This window comes from Meleagris gallopavo, chromosome 1 (genome assembly GCF_905368555.1).
Source record: "Meleagris gallopavo chromosome 1, MGAL_WU_HG_1.1, whole genome shotgun sequence".
Lineage (NCBI taxonomy): Eukaryota > Metazoa > Chordata > Aves > Galliformes > Phasianidae > Meleagris > Meleagris gallopavo.
In genome coordinates, this window is record NC_139404.1 from 130,006,008 (window position 1) to 130,032,042 (window position 26,035).

General features: G+C 35.4%; 1 protein-coding gene across 1 annotated transcript in view; it reads left to right on the forward strand.

Moving 5' to 3' along the window:
* Positions 1 to 26,035, forward strand: part of TMEM131 (transmembrane protein 131) — a 93,886-nt gene that overhangs the window by 34,412 nt on the left and 33,439 nt on the right. The window contains 15 exon segments of the mRNA XM_085213602.1: positions 2,254 to 2,322; positions 9,162 to 9,285; positions 10,213 to 10,329; positions 11,543 to 11,665; positions 12,607 to 12,687; positions 15,231 to 15,381; positions 15,469 to 15,525; positions 16,525 to 16,586; positions 21,069 to 21,177; positions 23,021 to 23,129; positions 23,980 to 24,133; positions 24,236 to 24,406; positions 24,740 to 24,850; positions 24,936 to 25,070; positions 25,606 to 25,710. Of these exon segments, the coding sequence (XP_085069728.1) occupies positions 2,254 to 2,322; positions 9,162 to 9,285; positions 10,213 to 10,329; positions 11,543 to 11,665; positions 12,607 to 12,687; positions 15,231 to 15,381; positions 15,469 to 15,525; positions 16,525 to 16,586; positions 21,069 to 21,177; positions 23,021 to 23,129; positions 23,980 to 24,133; positions 24,236 to 24,406; positions 24,740 to 24,850; positions 24,936 to 25,070; positions 25,606 to 25,710 (1,678 nt within the window).

Sequence of the window (26,035 nt, forward strand, 5' to 3'; positions counted from 1 at the left end):
TGACTTTAATACATTTTGTAATAAAAAATCTTCACTATCATTTCTATAAATACTACAAATATTTCAGATAACTTTTTAAAAGTTAATTCCTTTTACATAAAAGGAATGGTTATGTTCTTTTACCAATAAAAACAGAAGTGCTGCATGGCTCACCTTTCAGGGCTTTGAAACTGGAAGAAATTACAGTGTATTATAGAAAGAACTGTGTTAACAATCACTTGAGAAGAAAAGTATGTATTTCCAGTTCAGTATTACAATTATCTTGACAGTAGAGATGTGTGGGCTTTACCATTTCCAGTTAAAAAATGCGCTACAAATGTTTTTTTTTAAATTGGACAATAAGCTTTGAAGAAGGGAGGTGATTGCTTTGAAGATGTGTTCAGAACTTGTCTCATCCTGTCCAAATTTCACTACTATTATAATTTTCCAACTTAATTGTGTCTGTAACTCTCTTTTTAATTTTTTTTGCAGAGCACGTGTTATGTGAGGTTTGGTTTTAGCTCGTATCTGACTGCTCTAGTGAGGCACAGCAGCACAATAGTAGCAAGAATTGTGCTTTCTGTAGACTTGAATTCTGTTCTTCCTACCACTGGGACTTGTACCTGCATTTTTACTGTTTTCAGATTTATATAAGCGTGTGTGATTAAAGCAGACTGTATGACACCTGCTCTTGGAATAAGGCTATTTTTAAGGACTAAGCTCTAAGTAGTACTGAAGATGCTTCAACATCTGGATGCGTAGAGCTGTAAATCATCTCAAAATATGAATAGATCTCTTACACATGCATTGTACTTGAAGTGGAGGGATACAGTTGTAGAGTACTGGAGTGAATAACTATGAATTTTTGTATTTTTTTAATAAAAATATACTGTGAATGTGTTATAGTGTTGTTATTGCCCAGTTTTAGGCTACTAGAGAATACATTAAGATTTCATGCTCCATTTTTGAAGTTTTACTGCTGTAAATATCGTGCTTGTTGAAATGGTTCTATGGTTTGGAAAGGCATCTACATTTGCTTGACAGTTATTTTTCTGGAAGGTATGCTAGACAGATCAGTCGAGTTCAAGGCCTCAGCTGAATAAGGCTAGCCACAGATGCCTCTCTGAGGACACCTTACACCTTTTTGCTTTTCCCTTTGATAAGGTAGATTGGGAAGTTCTCCTGCCCTGTTGGCCTCTGGACCATCTCTCTTTACCCAGGGTGCCTGGTTATGTTTTGGTCTCTGGGAGTCTGTAGTTGTTGATACCAAATCAGAAAACAGGATCTGAAAGAAGAATGCTATTTTGCTAGTGGTTTAAAAAAAAAAAAAAAAAAAAAAGGCATTTAAAGAAAAAAGAAAGCCATTGATCTAGAGCTGTTGTTTAGTCTTTCCTTCCATTACTGTCTCCCTGCTTTTGGTTCACTGTATGATCAAGAATTTTACTCAGCCTAAGATAAAGTGTTACTGACGTACAGAGATGCGAGTGCAGACACAGTCATTTCATTCTGAACGAGAAAATGTTTCAGTCAATTAAATTGCTTTGTATTCTTTGTTCTAACTTATGTTGTGGGTTATTGATTGTGCTCTCTGACTGTGACAGTTTGAATTAAAAAAAAAAAGAAAAAAAAAAAAAAAAAAGAAAGAATAAACATTACCAGAGAATGGTTTCTGATACTTTGTGGTCTTTACCACTGGATGGTCTGAGGGGTATTTAAATTTTAGCCTTCATCTACTAGTCCTCTCTCAGTTACCAACAGGAGGTTAGTCCAGGTGAGGCCAAAGAATGTTTCTAGACCAAAGTTACTGTATTTTGTGTACTAAGACTTTTAACAGCAAAAGCATAGGTTGGTTTCTCCCATGTGGCATCAGTACCAACAAATTGGATCTGGATGGCTTATGTGCCACTGCAGTTGTAGCATGTGAAACTCATGGTGTGTACTGTCGTGTGTTTGCTGGGTATTCTGAGGAGAATGTTTGGATATTGCTATGAAAGATGATATAAACTTATTTAGCTTACTGCAACACATACTTTTCCTCTAAATACTGACGATGAGTTTCAATTATGTCTGTTTCTAGTATCTGTACTTTTGCATAGTCTTTCTTGGAGGTACCAAATAATCATGTAAAACTGCTATAAATTGTGGACAAGTTTGTCAAGCTATGTTTCTTCTGCTGAATTAGATATGCTGTTATTTGTGTTAATGAATAGGGTAATTCAGGATGAAAGGAGGCAAAAAGATGCATCTTTTAAAGAATTTCAATTTGTCTTGCAGTGTATCCCTGTATCGGGAAAATTGCCGACCTCTGCGGTTCGAGCCACCAATGCTGGATTTCCATGAACAGTAAGTTAAGTCTTCTGATTGGTTTCAAAGAGCTTTGAAAAGTGAAGGACAGCTTGGTATACAGAGAGCAGCTTCAGTGCCTGACTCATACTTCAGGACAATGTAAACTGAAGTGATGACATTTCGAACATTCTTGTTAGCAGTTCAACAGAGGAGAAAAAACAGCCTAAGTATGCCTTAGTGCAGTAATGCTTGTGAGAAACTTCCCCCATCTTTAGCCAGCGCTGCTGCTGGATGAAAGGCTCTTTTATTTACAGAGGAACCATGGATTATTAACAAAATTTCCTATTCCTTGTTTGTAGGAAAGGCTAAATATGGATGTAGTAATTACAGAGATGTGTGAGGTGACACCTGTGTTTTGATACAGTGTATAGCTGTTTCTGAAGCAAAAGGAGTTGTAACTTTGTTTTGGTTACCAAGAGTGGCTTTCTAGAAATAGCCTTTATCCAAAGACAGAAAGTTAATGTCTACGTAGTGAAGTTAGATGGAGATTACTTGTTTTACAGAGCTTATTTGTGTCAGTCTGCAGAAATATGCTCTAATATAGGAACTCATTATTTTCTCATTGTAGCAAAGACATAATAAATCACAATAAGCTCTTCATTATTCTTTCAAAATATCAAAATATTTGTTTGTTTCTGTCAGTAACTGGTCATAGGTAAGAGGATAACAAGTTTCTAAGCTGAGTAGTAAAATATGGAATGGTAAGTCTGGCTCCACTGCATCTCTGCTGTAACAAACATTATTGTGTTGTAGTTAACGAGTTATAAAGTGGAGTGTGGTACAAACTTAGAAATTTGTACATCAGTTTGCTCTTCATAAAATTGTAGAATTGTAGACCTGCTCAGATTGGAAAAGACCTTAAAGATCATCAAGTCCAACCACGACCTAACCATACTACCCTAACTCTAACAACCCTTGCTAAATCATGTCCCTGAGCACCACATCCATAAACACATCCAGGGATGGTGACTCAACCACTCCCTGGGGAGCTTATTTCAGTGCTTCCAGTTCCTTCAGTCTCTTCTTGTAGGACATATTCTTCAAGCCCTTCACCAGCCTTGTTGCCCTTCTTTGGACCTGCTCCAGCACCTCAGTGTCCTTTCTGTATTGTCAACTAGAGTTCCTGTAAAAATGTATTGATTTAATTTCAAGTGACTTTCTGTTAAAACTAAGTAAATATTCCATTAATAGTAATTACAGAATTGAACAACAAAGATATATTTTTTCATAGATTTTGATTCTCATTGGCTATAAATGAAATGTTCTATTGATGTAGTTTGAAGTCTGCTAATTTTGCAGGTCATCTATATATATTACATACTTACCCAAAGAGGCTGTATGTGCTACTTTTTTGTGTGGATTTCCAATCTACTTCATTTTTTTAAAATAAATGAACTAAAGTAGTTCACACACTGACGTGAATACTTCAAGATGTTCTTCATTATATTTTTTATTTTTTTGTAAGCTGAAAGCACCGAAGTAGTATAGATCCAGTATACCATTAAAATAGTGCAAATCAATTACTTACAAGAAGCGTAAGGGGTTTTGTACAACAATATAGAACTCAGGGATTGCTGACTTTTATCTGTTACCACAGGGAACGTGTGTGTGTATGTGTGTCAGAATTTGGATCATTGTGTTGTGCTTTTGGTGTTTATTTTAATCTAAAAGTCTGTTATCCTTAATTTAGTTGTTTAGATAACAACCTCAGGCAGAAATAATCTTCTAGTTTATTAAGACCTAGAGTAAGATGTGAAAAACAGCTTTAGAAAAGGTTTTGATTTGGAGCCCCGGTGTTCAGTTTAAAATCTACCCTTAAACTGCATATGCCATGCACCCTGAAAGTAAAACAATTCATACTTAATCTTTTGGCTTTTTGCCTTTTAAATTAGGCAGGTTTTTTTCATGCTCACTTTGTCTTTTCTTTTTGTGTTGATAATAGAAAAGTCCTAAAATACATATTTAGTTTCTGAGTAAGAGTTGTACATAGTGCTTTGTGAATAGGTATCATTTAGTAGAGCAAGCTTATTCAAAGGTCATGTTGATGCAAAACTATCAACATGTATCATTTCTTGGCTATAGGAAGTTGCAACATTTAATTTCAGTCATAAGGTAACCCATGCTTCTTGTAATGTTTTTGGTTTGCTACTGGTGTTTAGGTTTAATCACGTCTTTCAAAATCTCGCCAACTTAAACGTCTGTGATATTAGTGGAAATCTATTTTACTAAAATCAAAACCGGGATTCAGTTGCTAAATAAGTTCCTGCAGACACACTTCCTTGTGCTCTACCTGGAGATGAGATTACAGTGGTTGCAAACTTCTATTAAACGAGAGTTGGTTTTGAAATGCTGCTTTAATATAAAATAATACAGTATTCTACCACTTTGAAGACAGTCCAGATAATCTCAGACTTATCGCAAGAAATGTGTGCTCTATGTTAGGATATGCAAATCTTTGCTTCAAAGGATCCCAAATGTTCTTGGTATACTTTAAGCCTCTGGGAATAGGGTGGGACCAGGACAGGTTCTTTCAGGTCAGTGATCCAAGAAACTGCTTAGACTAAATGGAATATCACTCATTTTTTAATATGAGAACCTTCTCTCTCTTTTTTTTTTTATTTTTTATGTTAAACCAGTAACCATTGGGTAGTCTTCTGTAACTTTGGAAGGTGATTGCCCAGAAGTTGTTTTGGCAGGACGGTCACTATCTGTAAAGCTTCCCATGTTTGAGATACATCTTCTTATTTGAGCTGTTGCAGGTGGTCCATCTAGATGAAGACTACGATGTAGTGTAGTTTTCATTCTCTCCTTGTTTCTGCTTTACGAGAGAACTTGAATCTTCATAGATCTTAACACATTGCTTTCATCTATGTTAATTCAACTCTGAAAATATGAAAAGTAAAGTTAGTCAGTTCTTCACAATGAACTTTTTCGCAGAAGTATCTTGACGATGGAGTAGTTTGATATTGAGAATTTTAGGATACTGACGCTACAAGTTAGAACTGCTTATCGTCAACATTTTAAAATGTCAAATTATTTTAAAACTGAAGTTGTTTTCTTACCTCTTTTTCAGATTGGTTATTGGTAATGTACAAAAACATGCTTTTATTATGCTTCTGTGGTGAATGGGCGTTTGCGCATCACTCGGTTTGAGCTGAGTCCCACTCTCTAAACAGTTTTTTGGTGGTAGGACAGTATTCTAAAAAACTATCTTCTAGCTTTCTGTTTATCAACTATCTTGTTTTGTATTTCCTTTAGAAATACAAAAAATAGGGGGTTTTAGTAGCATTTGTATTCCTAAGCTCTTGTGTTTAAAGGATGTTCTGTTTTTGAACAGTAAATAGCAAACAATTTTAGCAACTAAGGAGTTTATCCAAGTCATTTTATGTAAGGTTGTTTTCTTATATTTCAAAAATATATTTATGAAGGGTGCTGGGACCTATAAGGTACCTACAATGTGTGCAGCCAAGTGTATATACTGCATGTTTTATAAACTTCATATGCATGAGGTTGAGATTGTGGGTTTTTTTTCATGTTGCAAAATGAAGTGTTCACTTCCACTGGAGTTTAAATGTAAGAAACAGTAGACAGTAAGTTGACAGTCCAAACGTACCTCTGTTTTTGTTTGCATATAGAAGTGCCTCCAAAGCAAATCTTTTTATTACACTTTTAACTTCATTCACATTACAGCTGGTGACACTATTGGTTAAGTCTATGCTAGTACTGTTTTGTATACCAGGTTTTGCTAACTGCTTGGAAAAGGTATGATGTGTCTTGCAGGATCTGATTCCTAGCATAAAATGTGACATTTGCAGTTTTCAACTTTTTCAAGTTACGTTGACACAAAGTTCTTGTCAAGTTTAATATGAAAATGCTCTTTATTTGTTTGAGAACAGACAAAAGTAATGAATAGCAAACAAAAACAACAACAACAAAAAAAAACCCCAAAACATTGGAATCTGGGAGCTGATAAGCAATTGAACTATAGCCTTATATATGGATCCTTTCTGGTTTTTGTTTGTTTTGCTTTTCCCAATTAATGAGGCAAGCTTGCATTCTCAAACTTCTGGTTTTGGTTATTTCAGTTAAGTGAAGTATCTTGCTTGGATCGCTCGATCAGTGATGCTTATAGTTCCATGTGAAACAGGAGAGTGCTCTAGTTGCTGATTCTCTACTCTTGAATATCAGGAACTTCCTTCATGGAATCATAGACTCACCTAGGTTGGGAAAGATCTCCGAGATCATCCAGTCCAACTGTCTACCTATTTCCCACTAAACCATGTCCCTCAGTACAACATCTAAGTGTTTCTTGAACACCTCCAGGGTCAGTGACTCCATCTCTTCCCTAGGCGGCCCATTCCAGCACCTGAACATTCTTGGAAAAGAAGTTTTTCCTCATGTCTAACCCGAGTTCTTGTAAGGAGCTAGTATTTTTTGTAAGAATGGGTTACAGAAGGCATTCTCCAGAGGTAACTCCCAGTATTTCCTAATATAAGTGGAAAGCTGTTGGTTGAATTCTGTACTCTCTCCAATCTTGCTGAAAAGAACAGGAGATGGGGGAATAATTCATCTGCTGAGCTTTACATTCTTGGGCTTTTACTTATAGACTGGCATCATTTTTCTAAATCAAGCCAGCTTTTTTTTTTTCCTAAATGAAAGTATCTCAACTAAATGCAGTAAGAAAATTATTCTTTTAAATGGACAGTTTCAGTCTGTTTTCTTTATAGTGAGGAGTTTAATATTTTTGCAAGTCTGAGCCAATAGCTCGAGAATTTGTTTCCCCAACTCCTTGCAGAAACTGCTTTCTTTTAGTTAAGAGTATGCCTCTTTATCTCTAGAGTTGAAATGAATTCCATTACAAAGATGTGCTTACAAGGTACTCAAGATGCTGGAAAGAGTTGAGTTGTAGCATTAAAAATGATGCATTAACACAGGCTTATTTACCTATTTGAACAGGCACCTCACCCTTGGTAATTACCATCTTCTCATCCACATTTTAGTATCTGCTTTTTATCAGTGTGGGGAGACCCAGCATTTTACAGGGACAAAAGATCAGGAGCAAAATACCACGTTTTGACAGTTCCTGCTTGTCTGAAAGTGTGTATCTATGTCATCTTATTGCAGTGAGAAGTATTAGTTGTGACTGCTCCAGGAAATTCTGTACAATTTGGCACCTGTAAACACTGTACTTGTGCAGATTACTGTGACTAGATAAATCACAGCCTGGAGAGTATCTCTTAGTTGATTGTTGTCTGGGATGTAGGTTTGTTAAAGGTGTCTGGTGCACATTGTTTTACCTGAATTTTACTATGTCTCATGAGAAAGGGGAAAAAAAAAAAAAGGTAAAGTTTGTCTTATTTCCCTAGATTTGGTTAACATCAGGGTTAGTGTGTCCAAGGAAAGCAGTATCTGAGCAAAGCAAAATATTAGAAATGCTGTTACAAAATCAAAATAGTCTACAAAGTTGTAAAATAGAAAGGTAGTCCTAGCAATAGAATTCCTTTTTAGTGACTTCTCTTATCACGTTCAATGTGATCTGAAGTTCAAAGGACTGTGATGTCTGTCATGACTACTTCCCTACTGTTGTTTTTTGCTTGGTTTTTTTTTTTTTTTTTTTTTTTTTTTTTTAAATAGGCTTTGGCCTCTCAAATATACTGACTTAAATTTGCCTCTTTTCAGTACAGGAAAATTGTTGTTGCCTTAAAATGTTGCGGTTGTTTGGAACGTTTCCTGGGACAGTGTTTTTACTTCCAAACTACCTTCCTGTTGGGAACAAGCTAGAACTTCAGTCTTACCAAATCATTCAAGATAATTTCTTGGCTTTGTGCTTTTTCACACGTTAAAGATTGTAACAAAGTAGTACTTAAATCAACTCTGATCCTAGTTTTCAGTACATAGTTGGCTCTCTCCAGAGACCACAAGCAGTATGCTAGTCAGGTAGGTTGTTCATAAGCGATATGATGCTTAAAGTCTGCTTGTATTCTGTTACTTCCTGCTGTTGTGGTTGGCTGGAATTATTCTGCTTGATTCTTGGCTTTAGCTGTTAAATTCCTCTTATAAAGATTCATTAGAGTGAAGCGTGATAGGAAGAAGACGATTTCACCTTCTTGGAGAGCTACTGAATGTGGTCAGGGAAGAGAATTGTCAAGAAACTTTCTATGACAGGCAGCAGGGTTGCTGCTGGGAACTTGTCTTCAACTGTAGAACATGAGAAGTTGCTGTGAGAACAGGAGAACAGCTGATCTTCAGGAAAGGCTGAAAGCTTTTTTCAGTGTTGGAGGAGTTGGATTATTTTATGTCTTTTTTGTTTGTCAGTAGGATTGCAAAGTGTTTATTCAAGGTATGGAGATTTTTTTCTCTAAGCAATGAATTCACTGATAAATTGCTGGCTTATAGAAGCTCATTTATGTCCTTCAGTTTCCAAGCAGATAAAGTGCTCACGTCCATATATACTGATGTCATTGAAGGAATGTTTGAAGGAAGAGGATTACTCAGATGTTGTAGCATAAGAGTACACCATTTTACCTCTTCTGATTGTGAAGTAGAAACCCGAAAAATAGCATATCTTTTTTGATAGGTACCCAGTTATAGGATAATGCAATGTTAAGTAAGTCTTCATAAAAAGTAATAAGTAATCAGTCAAATATTAAAGAAAAAAATGTTAAGTTAGCCTTTATTTAAGGTAGAATTATATACATTACTTAAACACATGAGCAAAGTTTCATTGTCAGTATTCCAGATGCAATATGTACCTATTTCGCTTAAGGGGACAAAACTCATTGTCCTGTTTGCTAGAAATCTTAACAGTTTAAAATGCTTTCTTCCCTTTTCCACAGGCCAGTTGGAATGCCAAAAATGGAGAAAGTTTACCTACATAACCCTAGCTCAGAAGAAACAATTACACTAGTATCAATATCTGCTACAACATCGCATTTTCATGCGTCGTTTTTTCAAAATAGGGTAAGTTATTTTGCTTTCTCAAAATGAGCTTTTTCTTTGTTTTCTGTATGTGAACTTGATTCCTGCCCAAGCCTGCTCCCCTAAGTGAACTATTTATTTCAGTAATTATATGCCTAAAAATATTAGGATACCTCAGTTCTTGATCTCAAATCAGTTACCAAACAAATTTGAACTGATTATGGAATCATATGCAAACCCTATTAGAAAAGAAGAAATTAAATATTTCTTAGGAGTTCCAGCTAGGGTGTAAGTATATACTGTCACTAGCAGCAGATGCCTTCGCTACTGATGTGACCGTTAGGTGTTCTGTACTTCAGAGCATGTGCACAGCTATGAGCTGTTATTGGAGTCTTGTGAAGACTGTAGATACAGTGAAGAGGTATTAAACTGAAGCAGTCACTAATCTAGATGTAACTGTTGCAGTCATATCATAAGAACTTGCAAGCTGAAAAGCATAGTGTCAGTAAGCGTAACTCTCTTAACCATGTTACCATCAGATACAGTTCTCTAGTTTCAGTTTTGTGCATAGGGCCTGTGGTTTAGCAGGGTCCAACAAACAATTAAAAGTCCTTACTACAGAAAAGCTGACTATAAAGCAGCCTTTCTCACTTTTCAAAGTTCTGTAGTAATTGCCTTTCTCCTGTGTTCAGTAAGCTCAGTCCAAGGTATTTCTATGTAATAGTGAATTCTGAATTTACAGTTTAGCCTAAAATTATAGTTGAATATAATTTTGCAATAGACATTAGCTGCAAAATAATGTTTTGATTCTCATTACACATATGTATACTTTTCTTCAAGTCTGTAGACTTTCTAACTTCAGTGTTCAATTAAGAACAAATAAACATCTTCTGTAGCTCAGAAAGTATTTTTCTGAAAAGTGCAATGACCTCAAACTTTTTACTCTGCTTGTCTTTTTTTTTTCTCCAGAAAATTCTTCCAGGAGGCAATACATCCTTTGATGTAGTTTTCCTCGCAAGAGTAGTGGGAAATGTAGAGAACACTTTATTTATTAACACTTCTAACCACGGGGTATTTACTTATCAGGTAAGATAAGTGGAGAACAATCAGAAGAAGTTGTAAAATGTGAATTAGCCTTATGGCTGTATCTATTACTGCATATATAACCACACAGCAGTGTTTTTCCGGACAAGTTAAAGAAGCTTCTATCCTAGTTGCTTGTTGTAATGCAGTTAAATCAATATAAATATCTATAGGCCACTAATATAAGCCAGATCACTGAAAACTATATGGGGTTTTATGTGTGTGATACTGGCTTGCTGCAATGATCCAACTCTTTCTTTTGTTCTTTGTTCATCTGATACAATGATAAGACAATTTTATTCATTATGCTGGCAAAAAAAAAAAATCCATTTACATGAGATTCAACAAGATAAACTGTACAAATGAAAGACGCTGAAAAGTGAGATAATCATAGAGTCCTTAGAGTTGGAAGCGACCTCTGAAGACCACCTAGTCCAACTCTCCTGCAGTGAACAGGGACATCACAGCTACGTCAGGTTGCCCAGGGCCTGATCCTGCCTTTCCTTGTAAGTCTCCTAGGACAGGGCATCAACCACATCCCTAGGCAACCTGTTTCAGTGCCTCACCACCCTCCCTGTAAAAGATTTTTTTCCTTGTATCTAACCTAAATCTACCCTCTTGAGCTTAAAACCATTTCTCCTTGTTCTGTCACAACAGTCCCTGCTAAAGAGTCTGTCCCCTTCTTTCCTGTTACTCCCGTATAGATACTGATGGGTGGATATCAGGAAATCCTCATGTTAAGGGAATCTAGCTCTTACCTAGCAGCATTTTGAAAACAACAAAAGTCTTTCCAACATAGATACTTTGTTCCATAATCCTTTAATGATAAGATTTAATACCTTTTTAGCCTTTAGCTGGTATTGAGTATTTCAGGGTGTCAGAATAAAGATGTTACTTTGTTGTCCTGTGATCTAAATATGTCAGTGTAATTAAGTAGTGGCTATTAGAAATACTTGTTTTCTGTCAATGAAACCAATTTTTTTTTTCAGTGCTTTAGCATGATGCTGATTTTAAATGCTCAGTGAGAAGTATATTAAACAATTAATTAAAAAGGGTACTTGGTAGACTATTAAAAATTGCATACATATAGAATCATAGAATCACCAAGGTTGGAAAAGACCTACAAGATCATCCATTCCAACCGTTCATATTAAATGCTACAACAAGGATATCCAGCTGCTTAGGCTTGTTTTTTTTTCTTCTTCTTCTGCCTTAGGTGTTTGGCATTGGAGTATCGAACCCCTATCGTTTGCGCCCCTTTATTGGGGCACGAGTTCCTGTAAATAGCAGTTTTTCTCCTATAATAAATATACATAACCCTCACAGTGAACCTTTGCAGGTGAGCCTAAAAGCATTACATTCTCATTCATTTATGATATCATCTAAAATTCTATTTATTTTGTTATTTCGTAAATCTATTTGAACTGTAAATCTATGGGACACCAAGTTTTATACATTACAAAGCTGCGTTTCTGTTTAAATACTGTTCAGTTGTTCTAGAAATTATAGATTATGTTCACAAATCTTTTTAGTTTGCTGAATTGAGGTTTTACTATGGGTTTTCCATTTTTAAAATCTCATATTTACTGCAAGATGGAGAACTACACTTCGCTTGTAGTCAAGAAGAGTAATGAAGCCTATGAAGTAACATAGATTTTGCATTTTTAATCCAGGCATGCTTTTTAGCTCCCTTCTGCTCATTTTGCATTGATAATGTTTTTTTGTTGATGTTGTTGTCAACCCAATATTTCAGGAGGTAATCTGATTTTAATTAGTGATGAGCTTTATTTTATTGATCAACAGTAAAGAAAGAAGAACGCTCCCTTGATCCAATAAACACAGCCAGAAATGTCGACCAATGAAATGTGAATACAATAAGCTTAATGTCTCTCTAGGCTGTATATTAAATGTAGTACTATTATTATGTTTTCTCCCAACTAGTGGTGTCTTTACTGTGAACCTTAAAGTGGTACAGTGTTCTTGTATCAAGGCAGGATTAATGAATGAAGTGATATCTGAACATAACCAAACTGTTAAATCAATAGCCTGATAGTGAGTTTCTGCTACTATTTGGTAAATCATTCATAAGCTGTGAAATTTCACAGAAAGCACATTGAGTGTAGCACTACCCAGTGGTTTTATCATAATTAGAAGTGAATTTATTAAGAAACTGCAGTGGTCAAATAGTTGCTAATCCTTTGCATTGAACATTATATTATCTGATAACTGAAACAGTCTCCCTTTAATGGTGTGTTCACATTTTCCTGTTATCCACTCCAGGTAGTAGAAATGTATTCCAGTGGAGGTGATCTCCATTTAGAGCTTCCAACAGGTCAGCAAGGAGGTACAAAGAAGCTGTGGGTAAGTAGTAATGTCTGCAGCATTTACTGTAGATATTTGGGGAATTTCTACTTCGTTATGATTTTAGGATTGTGGTTTTTTTTTTTTTTTTTTTACCAAATGTTTGTCATGTAATCTGTAAAAGAACTCCATAAAACTGAAACGGTAACAGGATCTATTAGCTGTATGATAATAGAAATTAGAAAATTAGAATTAAGCTCTAAATTAGAGCTTAATTTCAAGAAGCAATCTCCATTTAACTGTTCTTTTTTGAAAGGAGAAGATGAATCACACCCACTTGATCACACAGGACAATGTAGTCCTTCTTATGCCTTGCAAGCTGGATTCAGCCTACAAGAAGATTATAAAACTAAATCTTTTTTTTTTTTTAACTGAGCAAGTCCTTCCTGCAAATCACTGTGAATGTTTATGTGAGTTGGAAAAAACAGCTGAATGAACTTAAGGAGGAAGAACAAATTGAGGACTATGAAACAGCAATGTGTCCAGCTGCAGTAAATCTCTAAATCATGATTCAAGAGTGGCTAGAAATGGTTCTGGAAAGTATGCGTGCCCTATACTATGTATCTTCTGCCAGTGACAGAATAATAGATTAGACAGACACTTGGTCTGGCCTATTAAATCTGTTCTGTTGTGTTCTTTGTGACACGTACTGGTATCTTCACAGGAAATAAGTTTTAGAAGTATTCAGAAAATGAACTTTTGGTTTTATGCTGTATATTATACTGTTAGTAATGTCCAACTAGATATGAAAACTATTTTCCTCTGTGATGGATACTACTGCTTTTTTTTTATGTCTGTTTTTGTCTGGAAGAGACTTCTAAGTCAGATTCAAAATTTCTCTTACTCCAAATATCATTACAGTCACTGACTGTTGTATCTGTTGCAATGAATAAAGCCAGCATATTTCCAAGCCAAGAAGAAAAATCACAAAAATTAATTCCTGGCTTTTCTGGAGAAAGTCTGTGAGAATGACTGTAACTTCATTTTAGATACACGTATTGCAAAGGAATAGAAATACAAATCACAAGAATTTTAAAAATCAGCAGAAAGAGCAAACATAGTGGGAGTTGGAAATAAGAAATAAAATCAGATTAAAAAATAAAAATGAAGGTCTTAATATTTTGACATAGTTTTACTCAGATGGCATTGCTTCTAATGATCACAGAATCACAGAATGGCCAGGGTTGAAAGGGACCTCAAGGATCATGAAGCTCCAACCCCCTGCCACATGCAGGGCCACCAATCTCCCTATTCAATACTAGACCAGGCTGCCCAAGGCCTCATCCAATCTGGCCTTGAACACCTCCAGGGATGGGGCATCCACAACCTCTCTGGGCATCCTGTTCCAGCACCTCACCTCTCTCTCTTAAAGAACTTCCCCCTGACATCCAACCTAAATCTTCCCTCCCTCGACTTAAAACCATTTCCCCTTGTCCTGCAAACATGATAACCCCTTCCTCATGAACAAAAGAAAATTTAAGGGGACTGTTGAATTCTATAATCATTAGTGGGTATATAAACAACATACCTGTTTGGTGTGGTTACAGCCACCAACAAAAGCATAAGATTTTTAAATGTCTACCTCAGTTCTGGTTTTAGTTCTTCAGCAAATAGCTATTCAGCTTCCCTAAGACCGGTTGCCAGTTAAAGCATTGATGACAAGCATGCAAAAATTGCACAGAAGGACATTGGCATTTCAAATCAGTAAGACAAGTAGAAGAAGTGAAACCAGTAGGTGGAGGCATGAAGATATAGCAGAAGAGAAAGTAGAAGAAATGATTTGAAACAAGGTTGATACAAGTATCAAATGATACTTATATGTATGCTGTCAAATGTCAGATATGATGTCAGATGTTTTGATGGTTGGATGAAGCAGTCCGCATATGCAGGAGAATTTTTGTGATCGCTATTTAATGGTACATCAGAGATCCAGACAAACTTTGGATGATTTCTAATTACTCATATGGAAGAGGGAAATTGCATCCTTGGAGGTGATGTAGGAGTTTGTTTATGTTAGGTTTGTGAATAAGTGAGAGCAGAACTTGAAAGTTAGACTTCTCAGTATAATTTTTAATTCAGGGACTCTCCAAATGTAGTTATTCTGACTACTAGCAATTCTGCACTATTTTAATTTGTGTTTAGCTAGATGGTTTTGACATTTGTGTATGTATATGAAACTGTATGTGCTTTGGAGAAAAAGCAATTAGAATATATAAAAATAGCATTTGATGTTACTGAACTCAATAACATTTTTGTCGTTAATCTCTCATCCTTTTCCCACAGTTTTAAGAAATAAAACTTAAGAGGGTAATGAAAGTCTTCTTCTGTATACCTGTTTTTAATCAGTGTTGTATTTGTTGGGAAAAAACTACCCAAATGAAATGTAATGATAACTTTAAAAACATGCAGGCTCTGTCTTGCTTCCATTGCTGCTTTTTCTCTTATTGTACAATTATACTCAATACTTCTATTGTTATTTTTGCTGTAGCAGCTCTTTTTATAGTAACTACAATCTCACAGATGTGCTTTTGATGTTCTGTTAGGAAATACCTCCCTACGAAACAAAAGGAGTGATGAGAGCCAGCTTTTCTTCGAGAGAAGCAGATAATCATACAGCATTCATTAGAATAAAAACAAATGCCTCAGACAACACTGAATTTATCATTCTCCCTGTTGAGGTAGAAGTTACAACAGGTTTGTAGAAAAGCATTTTTGACATTATTTAGCTTTATGAACTTGTGCAGTAAGAAAATGGTAATGTTTCTTTTTCTTCCCTTAAAGCACCAGGAATCTATTCCTCAACAGAAATGCTAGATTTTGGTACGCTACGAACACAAGGTAAAGTTATACTTCAGATCTCAAAGTATCTGTAAGGGGCAAAAGGAAGAATGGTTACCATTGTAATTTTCCTGTTAGATTGTGAGATTATGATTTTATTTTGCTTTTTCTTTTAGAGCCAGAGTTTCAAAAATTGGAAAATAATGCATTGCTACTGTGCACAAATGTGTTTGCCTTCTAGTAAACTTGAGATGTGTACAAGCAAACTGTAGTTTCCACATTGATTATAAGTCAAGTACTGACACGAGTCGTAAAACTTATTTGCACATGGCTTAACCTGAAAATTGCTGTTGGTTTATTTCATTATTTTTTTTTTTTTTAGGGAAAGATTGCTTTACAGCTACAAAGCTTTAATATCTTTCATACACAAGAAATAGTAGAAGTATGCAAACTTAACCAAGTTGTTTATAATTTCTTCTTTTTTAAAAATGCCATTTACACATTTGTGCCATATGTTTTGCATTATAAATTATATTGCTTAGTGAGATCAAAGAATTATTTAGGCTTAACAGAAAGTAATAAAACTGAAGGTGTCTTTTGAAACTGTAAAAGGACTTATATGAATTGATTCTTTAATACTGATATATCATCTTTTAAACCAACAAACAAAAAAAAAAACACAAATAAAAAAGTAGCTTCTGAAGTACTTTTCCATACAACATAGCTAACAAATAAGATTACTAAATAAGATTGTCTCTGTTAGTCCATCTGGCCAAAATCATGCATTTTACTATTTTTAGCTGGTTCATTTCTTAATGTGTTAGAAATAAATGTAGTTAACTGAAGCATGGAGTATTTACTACTATAAAGAATGCCTTTTAAAATGTCATGTTCCTGAGGCTAGCTACTTTGGCTGTACTACCAAGTTAATGTAACTCTTTAAGCAACAGTGCTAAACAACAGTGGGTTTATGAGAAACTAGCTAGCACAGATAACTTTGTATAAGGTTTTCATATTAAGATAGCCTAATAGTCAGGTGTGTTTTTTGTTCTTTAACAGATCTGCCAAAAATTTTAAATCTGCATTTATTAAATTCAGGAACAAAAGATGTGCCAATTACAGTAAGTTTTATTTCCTTTCAATTTGAAACTTTCTACCTGGATTTACTTCATGTCATGAAAATTGATCATTTCCAGCTTCACCATGCAGTGTTCAGAAATAGAAGCTAGAAAAAAATAAAAATATGACTTACTATTAAGAAAAGAAATCATGTATATGCATGGTAAAATTAATTTGCTTCATAGCCTTCTTTCAACAGCTTTTTCAGTATCTATAGATTGTCTACAATATCTTAGGGTCCCTAAGCTTTTCTACTTTTCATTCCAGTTTTGCATACAAAAGATTAAGGTTCTGTGGGATTGTTTGTCTACATCAGAGTCCCTGAAAACATATGAAGTGATGTTCCAATGTAGTCTTATAAGACGAGCAAAGAGTAGCATTTAGAAGCAGACTGCAACGTGGCCCTTGTTTTCTTGAGTCCATCTCATTTTTATCTTGAAATAAGAAAAAGGCCTGGGAACACTCCAGAGTCCTTTCCTATGAGATTGCTACAGCTGTGTATAAAGGCAGTTTCAGAGTTCTAGTTTTGGGATTTTCTGCGTTTATTTTTTTGCTGTATTCTTGTGGTTCATGCATACTTCTTTCCTGTGTAATTTCCTATGTGATTTTTTTCCCCACTATTTTTCTCATTTTTTCCTTCTCTTCCTCCTGTCCTCCTTGTTTTGCAGATTTGTTTGTATTGGTAGCTATTTGTTGTCCCAGTGCATTTTAAAAAGTGTTGAAATGTTGAAAAAAAACCAAAGGAGCCAGAAGAGTGACTGAAGGACTGGCAAAGGTTTCTTACTGAGCTCTTGGAGAGCATTACTTTGTTTCTAAAACTTAACTGTAGAGAATGATATTTTAATAGTAGAGGTTGAATAAAAACATTGGGCAGGATGCTGGATACTGAGGCTAGACAAATTTATGGTAGAAACAGAATACCTACTTAGTAATGAGGATAGCTTTCCGCTGTAATGATAGTCCATGCAATTTCTGCTCAGTTATTATTCATGGATAACTCTCAAGTCAGAAGAAGTTAATAGTATAGTATAAGAGAATTTAATTTGTGCTTATTATTTCAGTGAGGGTGGATGATTTTAAGGTCCCTTGTGGCCTTGTATGCTAGAAAGCACCTTCCATGGAGTGTGGTAATATGTTCTAATTGAAAAGTTTTCTCTCTGCTGTCTCTCTAGAAAGGCTGTATATAATCCTTAAAATCAGAGGATTTGCAAACTTGCCAGATTTTTTTCTCAACTGTTTGCTTTCCTACGTCATGCCCATGTTCTAGACTTGCCAGGTTTTTTTGTAAGCTGTGTGACATACTTCACGAGTACAAGGCAAATAAGTTTATGTTCAAACTGCCAGTATCATATCTCATATCAGCCCCTGTTTCGTACTTCTCCAGAAAACTTCCCTTATGATATATTTTTCAATATCACATATGGCATGTCTGAGTCAATTGTTCTTATTAAAGCACAATTAGTGGTTTGTAAGTTGTATAACCTTACCAGTATTTCAAGCACTGTGTGAATTTCTGCTGCTATGCCAGTTTTAAAGTGGTAAACAAGAGTAAAGAAATTCTGCAAAGAAAGTAGTGAATAGTTTATTTCTAGGAAAGCTGAAGAAATGGAATTCTGATCCTTTAGAACCAGAGTTTAAAAGCAGTCAGGCAGAGCTCTGCCACAACTTTAATCTTAATGTCAGAAGTAAAGGCCAGGGCTATATTTAGCATATATTTAAGTTGGCTGCTGGAAGAGCTAAATATCTTCAGGTCATCTGTGTATGACAGACTGCTAACAGTGCTGCCAGAGCTGTAGTTGTGCTTTTAAGTTCTTACTCATCCTGTGGTCCAACAACTTGGTTAAGGAACATAAGAGTGAGTCACTTGACTTTCTTTTTTCAGTTTTAAGAGTCTTTACGAAACTTCCTTATTTACATTTTTAAAGGGTTTTTTACGTCATTAGGGAGCATTGTTTACTTTGTGACTGGATGAACTGTTGTGCTGCAACAATTAAACCATGTTGTCAAAAGTCTAATGAACTAAGATGGTTCTCTTTAATTTGTCCCCTCTCTAGAAAGAAAATTTTGTTTCTTTAAGGCAGTTTAAGTCCACTTCATCGTTAACAGCAAAGTCATATTTGTAATACGGTCGTATTCTATGCATTAAGAACAAGGAATTTGAGGATACCTATGTACTGAATCTAGGCCTATCCGTTTGATGATAAGTGTATGAGAAAGTGCTTACTTTGGTCACAGTTCAATTACTTCACAGGCTTTTGCTCTTACTAACCTGTGAAGTAGTTATGTTCTCCATCTCAATTTTTGAGTGCATGCATCTCAAAATAATGCAGGTTGCCTCGAAGATTCAATTTCAGTAGTAGTTTATCACACACCTTCTTCATCTTATTAGAATAGATACAGTCTGTGAGTCCTTAAACCATATACTACAAGATCTTGAAGCTTGACTTGAGGCACTTCTGTCGGAGATTTGTATGTAAATAAAATGCACTATTTGAAATTCCTCTTCCCCACAGAAATTGCTGATGGGGATTTTTCTGAGAAAGTCAGTAATGTTAGATTCTCAGTGGAACTTGTTTTGCATGTGTTTTCTTATGACCTGCTGTTGAGGAGCCCATATTTGATGATTCATAAGGCACATCTCAGGAAACAAGTTCTGCTTGGGCTTTATTTGAAATGGGTTAAAATTTGAGGAAAATGAAGTTAAAGGAATTCCTAAGGAATTTTGTTTCCATTAGTCATCTTAATATTATATTTGCTTTTATGGCATGTAATCAAGCAGCAAGAGAAAAGTGACTGATATAGTTTAAAAAAAAGAAAAATCAACAAAACAGTGTTAAATTTCTTCTTTAACTAAATTTATCTGTAGATGTTTTGAACAAATCCATTTGTTACTCTTAGGTTTAAGAAATACACCTCTGAAACCTGAAAATTTTTCTCACACTGGGTTGTCCTTTTGTATATTTAATGTTGATGAGCTGAGTGAAATCAGCATCATTTCGAACTTTTAATAGCTCAAAACCAGCTTTTTATATGGAAAGAGCTGCTAGAAATGGTTACCTTTTCTACCATGCAAAAGTTGTGAACTTGACTATAGCTTTTGTTTTGCCTGCTTTAAGGGGCTTTTCAAAGATACCTCGAGATCTCCGTTTTATAATATGGATTCCATTAGAAAGAGATTGTGATATTTATAAGTCAACTCACGAGGAGGTGTATCAAATATCTGCACCATGTGTGTGCAGGTGTTTGACAAAGGTCAGTGCTGTAAGTCCAATATAGGGAATCTTCCGGTAGAGCTAACAGAGATTATTCATTAGTTAGAACATGAGCAGTACTACTTGTTTCCTTTGAGGGTTGTACATTAGTTATGTAACTTTACAGAACTTAATTATGTATGCAAAATTTTACAGCTTTCACTTACAATCAAGAATAGCTTAGCTTTGAAGAATTGTTAACTGGTGTGTAGCACTAGCAGTCTGCTTTACTCTTCTCTGATGAAGGAAGTCTCAGCTGCTTATGAAGCAGGTGCTAAACCTCTGTGGCCTAGCATAAGGTAAACCAGCACTCATTTCAATTTTCTTAATGCAGTGTCTTGTAATTTATGGCAGCTTAGCAGCTGCTATATGAGCAGCTGAGCTGTTTTTACAGCAGAAGACAGCTGGGGAGGAGGAATCATGGCAGCCATCCCAATTTTAAGCAAAATAAGAATAAGAGCATTTAAGTGCTCCAAGCCCTGTTTCCGTACATGAAATCTAAATAGTTTGCTAGCAGTCTCTGTACACACTTCAGGAATTGATAGTTGCCATCCATAATTCTGCTGTATAACATTGCATATCTCTTCAAATCAACTGTGGCTAATATCTGACAGAATTGCTATTCTGGTAACATCCAATTCACCTTTTCTGTGTAGTTAGAAATAATAACTGTCAGATCAAAAAGGTAATATTGTAAAATGTCATTGTAAAATAAATATCATCTCAAATTTACAGACCTATTCTTTATACTGTTTTTTTTTTTTTTTAATTCATATGGCAGTTTTGCAGGCTTAACATGGGATCAGAGACAAGGTGGATGTGTGTATTGCCATTAATTACACAAGTCAGCTAACAGCTTTGCCAACGAGTGAACCAGAAACAAAGAGGCTATGGCTATTGTAACCTTGTGACATTAAGAATAAAAATAATTCTTAATTTACAAAAATAAAATCACTTTCTGTTTCTTTTGCATATTCTTGTCTATATTGTCTCTTCACTCTGTTTTCAAGGGAAACTCCCTGTTGTCCACTTTCCTGCATATTGAGTAGTTTTCAGGACTTGAAAAATATTGTAAAGCCACTTGTAATGCTGTTCTGTTACAGGCAATATAGACCTATACAAACTCAGCACCAATGAATTGCAGTCATATCGCTTTGAATGATGTTTGAAGGCTGCACAGTGCGTTAACAATGATAAATGTACGAGTGCTTTATATTTCGATTCTGTTTACAGAGTGTGAGACCTACACCACAGAATGAAGCTATAACAGTACATTTCAAACCAGTTACGTTAAAAGCCTCTGAAAGTAAATATACCAAAGTTGCAAGTATTAGCTTTGATGGTAAGTACTTCACCTCTCTCCTTAAAACTTGTCCAATGCTTCATAACACTTGCTGAAACTTCATGAATTGTTTTCTAAGTAGTCTCTTAATGAACTAATGCTTGGCACTTTGAAGAGGAAATGGAATTATTTGGATGGGCCTTATTTCTGCTGAGTTCATGTATTTCAGAAGGGTCTTTTCTAAAGTCACGACTAACCAGTGACTTCATCTGATAACTAATAGTAAGAAGGGATTCTTGAACAGTCTTATGTGTGGAAATATAAAAACTGAGCATCTGATTCTATTGTAAACATAAGTGGTATTTTGAGTCATTGGTTGAAAGGTATTATTAGCCTAAAAAGGTATTTGCTTTTGGGAAATCCTTGCAAACCAAGGCATGTTCATCACAGTGATGTAAATTAGAGGATATCCCTTGGAATATCCTTTGAGCTTTCTGAAGTTTAAAGAAGACTCTAAGATACTCTTTTCCCCCAAAATGTTTTGTGTTGCAATACCCGCTGAAATAGGGCTCTGTCTTGCACTTGAGAATCTTAGTGTGAATGCTAGCTTGTTTTCTTTTACCTTGAATTTATATTATAGAGAAAGGCAGGTGAGAGTGGCAAGGCTTTCACTGTAACCTTTCCTATGAAGATACATTATGTATCCTCATACTGACTTTTATTTATATCTTTCTGAAAGAAGTGCTGGTTCATTTCCTTCTTACATAGTATGACTGTAAATATTATGCCAACCTTTGATAGAAATGTTACCTCCATTTGTATTAGATTCTAATCAACTAACGGACTGCTGTTGACCTATTCAAATCTTAGTGCTTTATGATACTGGTTGGTACTGTAAGCAATCCAAGATGAGAGACTTAAAGATGGAGTCTTATAGATGCAGTGTGTTTAATTTCAGGTAGACATAATTTTAGAATTTGTATGGATAGAGAGGAAAGGGTTTTGTTTACCGATTAGCATTTTAGACTTCAAATAGCTTGCAGTTTGTAAGATGAGTGAGATATGTCAGCCCATAAATTTTGAATTCTGAAATAGCTGTACTCTGTCAACCTGAGGTAATATGTCCAGATTTTGAAGCTGGAAGGAATTGTTGTATAAGAATGTACAGACTGACACGTGGTAGGTTTTGATAGGATTGATTGGTGGGGGGGAAAAAAGTTAGTCAAAGTGCATAGTACGTTTGGGGACTGACTTGGTGAATTATTTTTATTTTAGCAGTCTGCCATAAGTATTTGCTCTTACAGCTGTCCTACCACATGCAGGGAATTTAGAGGCTGGCAGTTTCTACTAACCAGTATTTGAATCCCTTGACTTTTCTGGTCATGTTGCTACCAGGATAACATTGCTTGTTCTGTGACCTTGGAACAGACCTGTGAGTTTTGTTCTTGGCACTTGTCTAGCTTTGGATCTTGCATGGATTGTGATTCTATTTCAGTGTTCTTGGCCCAAAGGTCCTGCTTGACTGGTAGTTTTAAATAAGGAGCCTAACACTCACAAACTTCTGTTCTGTTAATGTAGAACAGTACATACTGTAGTGAGGAATTCAGATGCTTATGCAGCATCTTAATTATCTTCTGGACATGTTTAAATCATTTATTTGACAACTAGGCTTTCCTAGAGTATATAACTTAACCATTTCAACTAACTGGCATAAGGGGAGGAACTCGGATATCTTCTAAGCCTTGTTTTGTGTCCGTGGTATATTGAAGGTTCAGTAAGATCAATTTTCTTCTTCCACAATACTTAGTCTCTGGTCTAGCTCTGTTTGTACTACTCATACTAATCTAACCTGATGGGTTTTTGTGTTTGTCTGCTTGAACAAGCTGCTTATATTCTTTTATAGCATCAAAAGCAAAAAAAGCATCGCAGTCTTCTGGGAAAATAACTGTTAAAGCAAAAGAGAAAAGCTACTCCAAACTTGAAATTCCCTATCAAGCAGAAGTATTGGATGGGTAAGTGTGCTGTTGAGCAATGTTTAGGGAAAAAAATGCTGAAAATAAACTGTTGAGGAAGGTAATTCTAGCCTTTTTGGCAAGGGAAGAAGTATAAAGAGGTGGTATCTGTGTTTTCTGAATCAAGCTCATCTAGAACTACAATCACTGGTACAAGCTTTTCTGTTTTTACGCTTATGAGGTAGTCTCAGTGATGCACAGACTGGTTTCAAAGCTTGGGTTCAAAGTGACCTGCATGAGTCACTTCTCAAAGCAGTTGAAGACTACAGATGAGACACTGGAAAAAATTTCTGGTTCTGTCACCCATATGAACCAAAAGTAGAGGAAAATATTTTTGGTTTGAAGCAAAATTTTGGAAGACATCATGTCAGCACTTCTTTTTTTCATTCATTTACAAAATTTGGCTAAGTTGACATTGGATTGTCATTGAAACGTGTTGCCTTATCAACTGAATTGACAGTATGTTAAAGGCAATTAAACTAAACATTGCCCATCAAAACTCTGCTGCTGCAAACTCCTGATTTGGATAGTAAGGAATGTGCATGATTTGCAGGCTATCTTAATACATGGACATTTGGTTTTAATCCTCGTAGGATGCTGAGTTATGTATTTTCTTACTTCATTTGAATTACTGAGTAATCGATGTTCCTGTAATATTGTTATTACAGTGTTAGCATGCAGTGTGCTGGGTGTACATTTCCTGCTGATGGATTAAATGAATTCTAGTGCATACGCACACAAGTGTGTGTATATATATTTAAAATAAAAAATATGGAAATCTAATATATGTATAATATATGATTAGATAAGGAAAGTCTTCATTTTTTTCATACTGTTTTCTTTTTCACAGGTATTTAGGGTTTGATCATGCTGCTACACTTTTTCACATCCGTGAGGGTGCTTCTGATTCTGTGGAAAGACCAATCTATCTAACAAACACATTCAATTTTGCAGTCCTTATACATGATGTTGTGTTACCAGAAGAAGCAAGACTAATGTTTAAAGTAAGCCTCAGTTCAGTGGAATATTTTTACCTAGTAGAAAACGTTTAAGTACACTGCGCTTCATTGAATTTTGACTTTGATCTTCATTCTTCACTGATCTAGGTCCAGAACTTCAGCAAACCTGTCTTAATTCCACCCAATGAATCCAGATATATTTTTACACTTTACTTTATGCCTTCCACATCATCTGTCCATATAGATAACAATATTCTACTTATCACCAATGCTTCTAAATTTCACCTACCTGTTCGAGCATACACAGGATTTTTAGATGTAAGTATTTCTCTTTTTTAGCTATTCCAGTCTACTTAGAGGCAGATTTCATATGACACTCTTTATTCTGATTCTATGGGAGCATAGCTTTCTTATTTTCAACAGACTTACAGATATAGATAATGTCACCCACTTCACCAGCTCTTTTCTTAAACAGCGTTTGTTACTGCTGGAAAATTCTTTTTTGCTCCCTTTAGTTATATGCAGAAAACGGATGGAATTTGGAGATTATCTTAGTACTGCTGCACTTGACTTATTTATTTGTTAATAAATGTAAAGTTTGAGTGTATTTTGTATTTAATTATGTTAAAATACCTTTATTAATCTTTCTAGTACTTTGTACTGCCTCCAAAAACTGAGGAACGATTTATAGATTTTGGCATATTGAGTGCAGCAGAAGCTAGCAGCATTTTATTTGCCATCATCAACAGCAATCCAATAGAGGTAAGGATGGATTTATTTTTAGTTTGCCTTTTAAAAATCTTACATCAGTCTTGTTACTGAAATAGTATCTTTTGTTCTTTTTAAGCTGGCTATAAAAAGTTGGCATATTATAGGGGATGGTTTGGCCATAGAACTCCTAACAACTGAAAAGGGGAATAGAACGACAATAATTGCAAACCACCACAAACTACAAAATGCTAGTGCGTCTGATCAGTCTTCAGTAAGTAACCCTTTGAATCTATTGCTTAAAGCTGAATGTAGGAGGGGGGAAAAAAGACAAATGTGTATTTTTTTATAGTTCCATTTTAGCATGGGGGAAGGAGAATAAAAATTAAGAATGGTTGTCAAAAAAATACTTATACTCTTATTTTTAGTTTTATTCTAAGTAATAGTACAAGTTGGTTAGATTTTTGAAAGGGGGAGGTCAGAAGCAGTAATCTCCAAGAAATATTTAATCTTAGTTTACTTAAATACTTTGCATTTTTTATTTTCACTGCTGTCATTTGTTTCAGATAGTTTATTATAGAATCGTAGAATGGCCTGGGTTGAAAAGATCATTAAAGATCATCCAGTTTCAGCCCCCCTGCTGTGGGCAGGGTTGCCAACCACTAGACCAGGCTGCCCAGAGCCACATCCAGTCTGGCCTTGAATGCCTCCAGGGATTTTAAGGAAATACAGACTTATTTAGTGTATTTCTTTGCAAAATTTATTTCCTGTTTTTAATGGAATATAATTTTGTTTCCTACTGTTCACAGGTGATACTAACATCAGGTCATTATGCTGTGTTTAGAGTAAAACTAATAGCAAAAGAACTTGAAGGAATTCATGATGGAGCTGTGCAAATCACAACAGACTATGAGGTATACTTATTTTATATTCATGTGTGTTGTCCAAGCAGAGTGGTTTTTTTTATTTTTTACTGTGAAGTCTGAAGTGAACAGATTGCAATATCACGCAGAAGAAGCTGAGGTTGAAAGGGTAGAGGACAAATTAACTCTGCAGGGAGTGGCAGTAATGCTACTTGTGCCGTATCTTCTCTTAGAAAATGAAGAATGACTTTCATTAAGGTTTTCATCTGCTTTTCAGAAATTTCTGTTCACGTCTGACCTGATGCTCTTTTGGCATGATATGCTCATAGTTTACTTTTTGGTACATTGTTGGTTAGTGAAATTGAGGTATAATTTG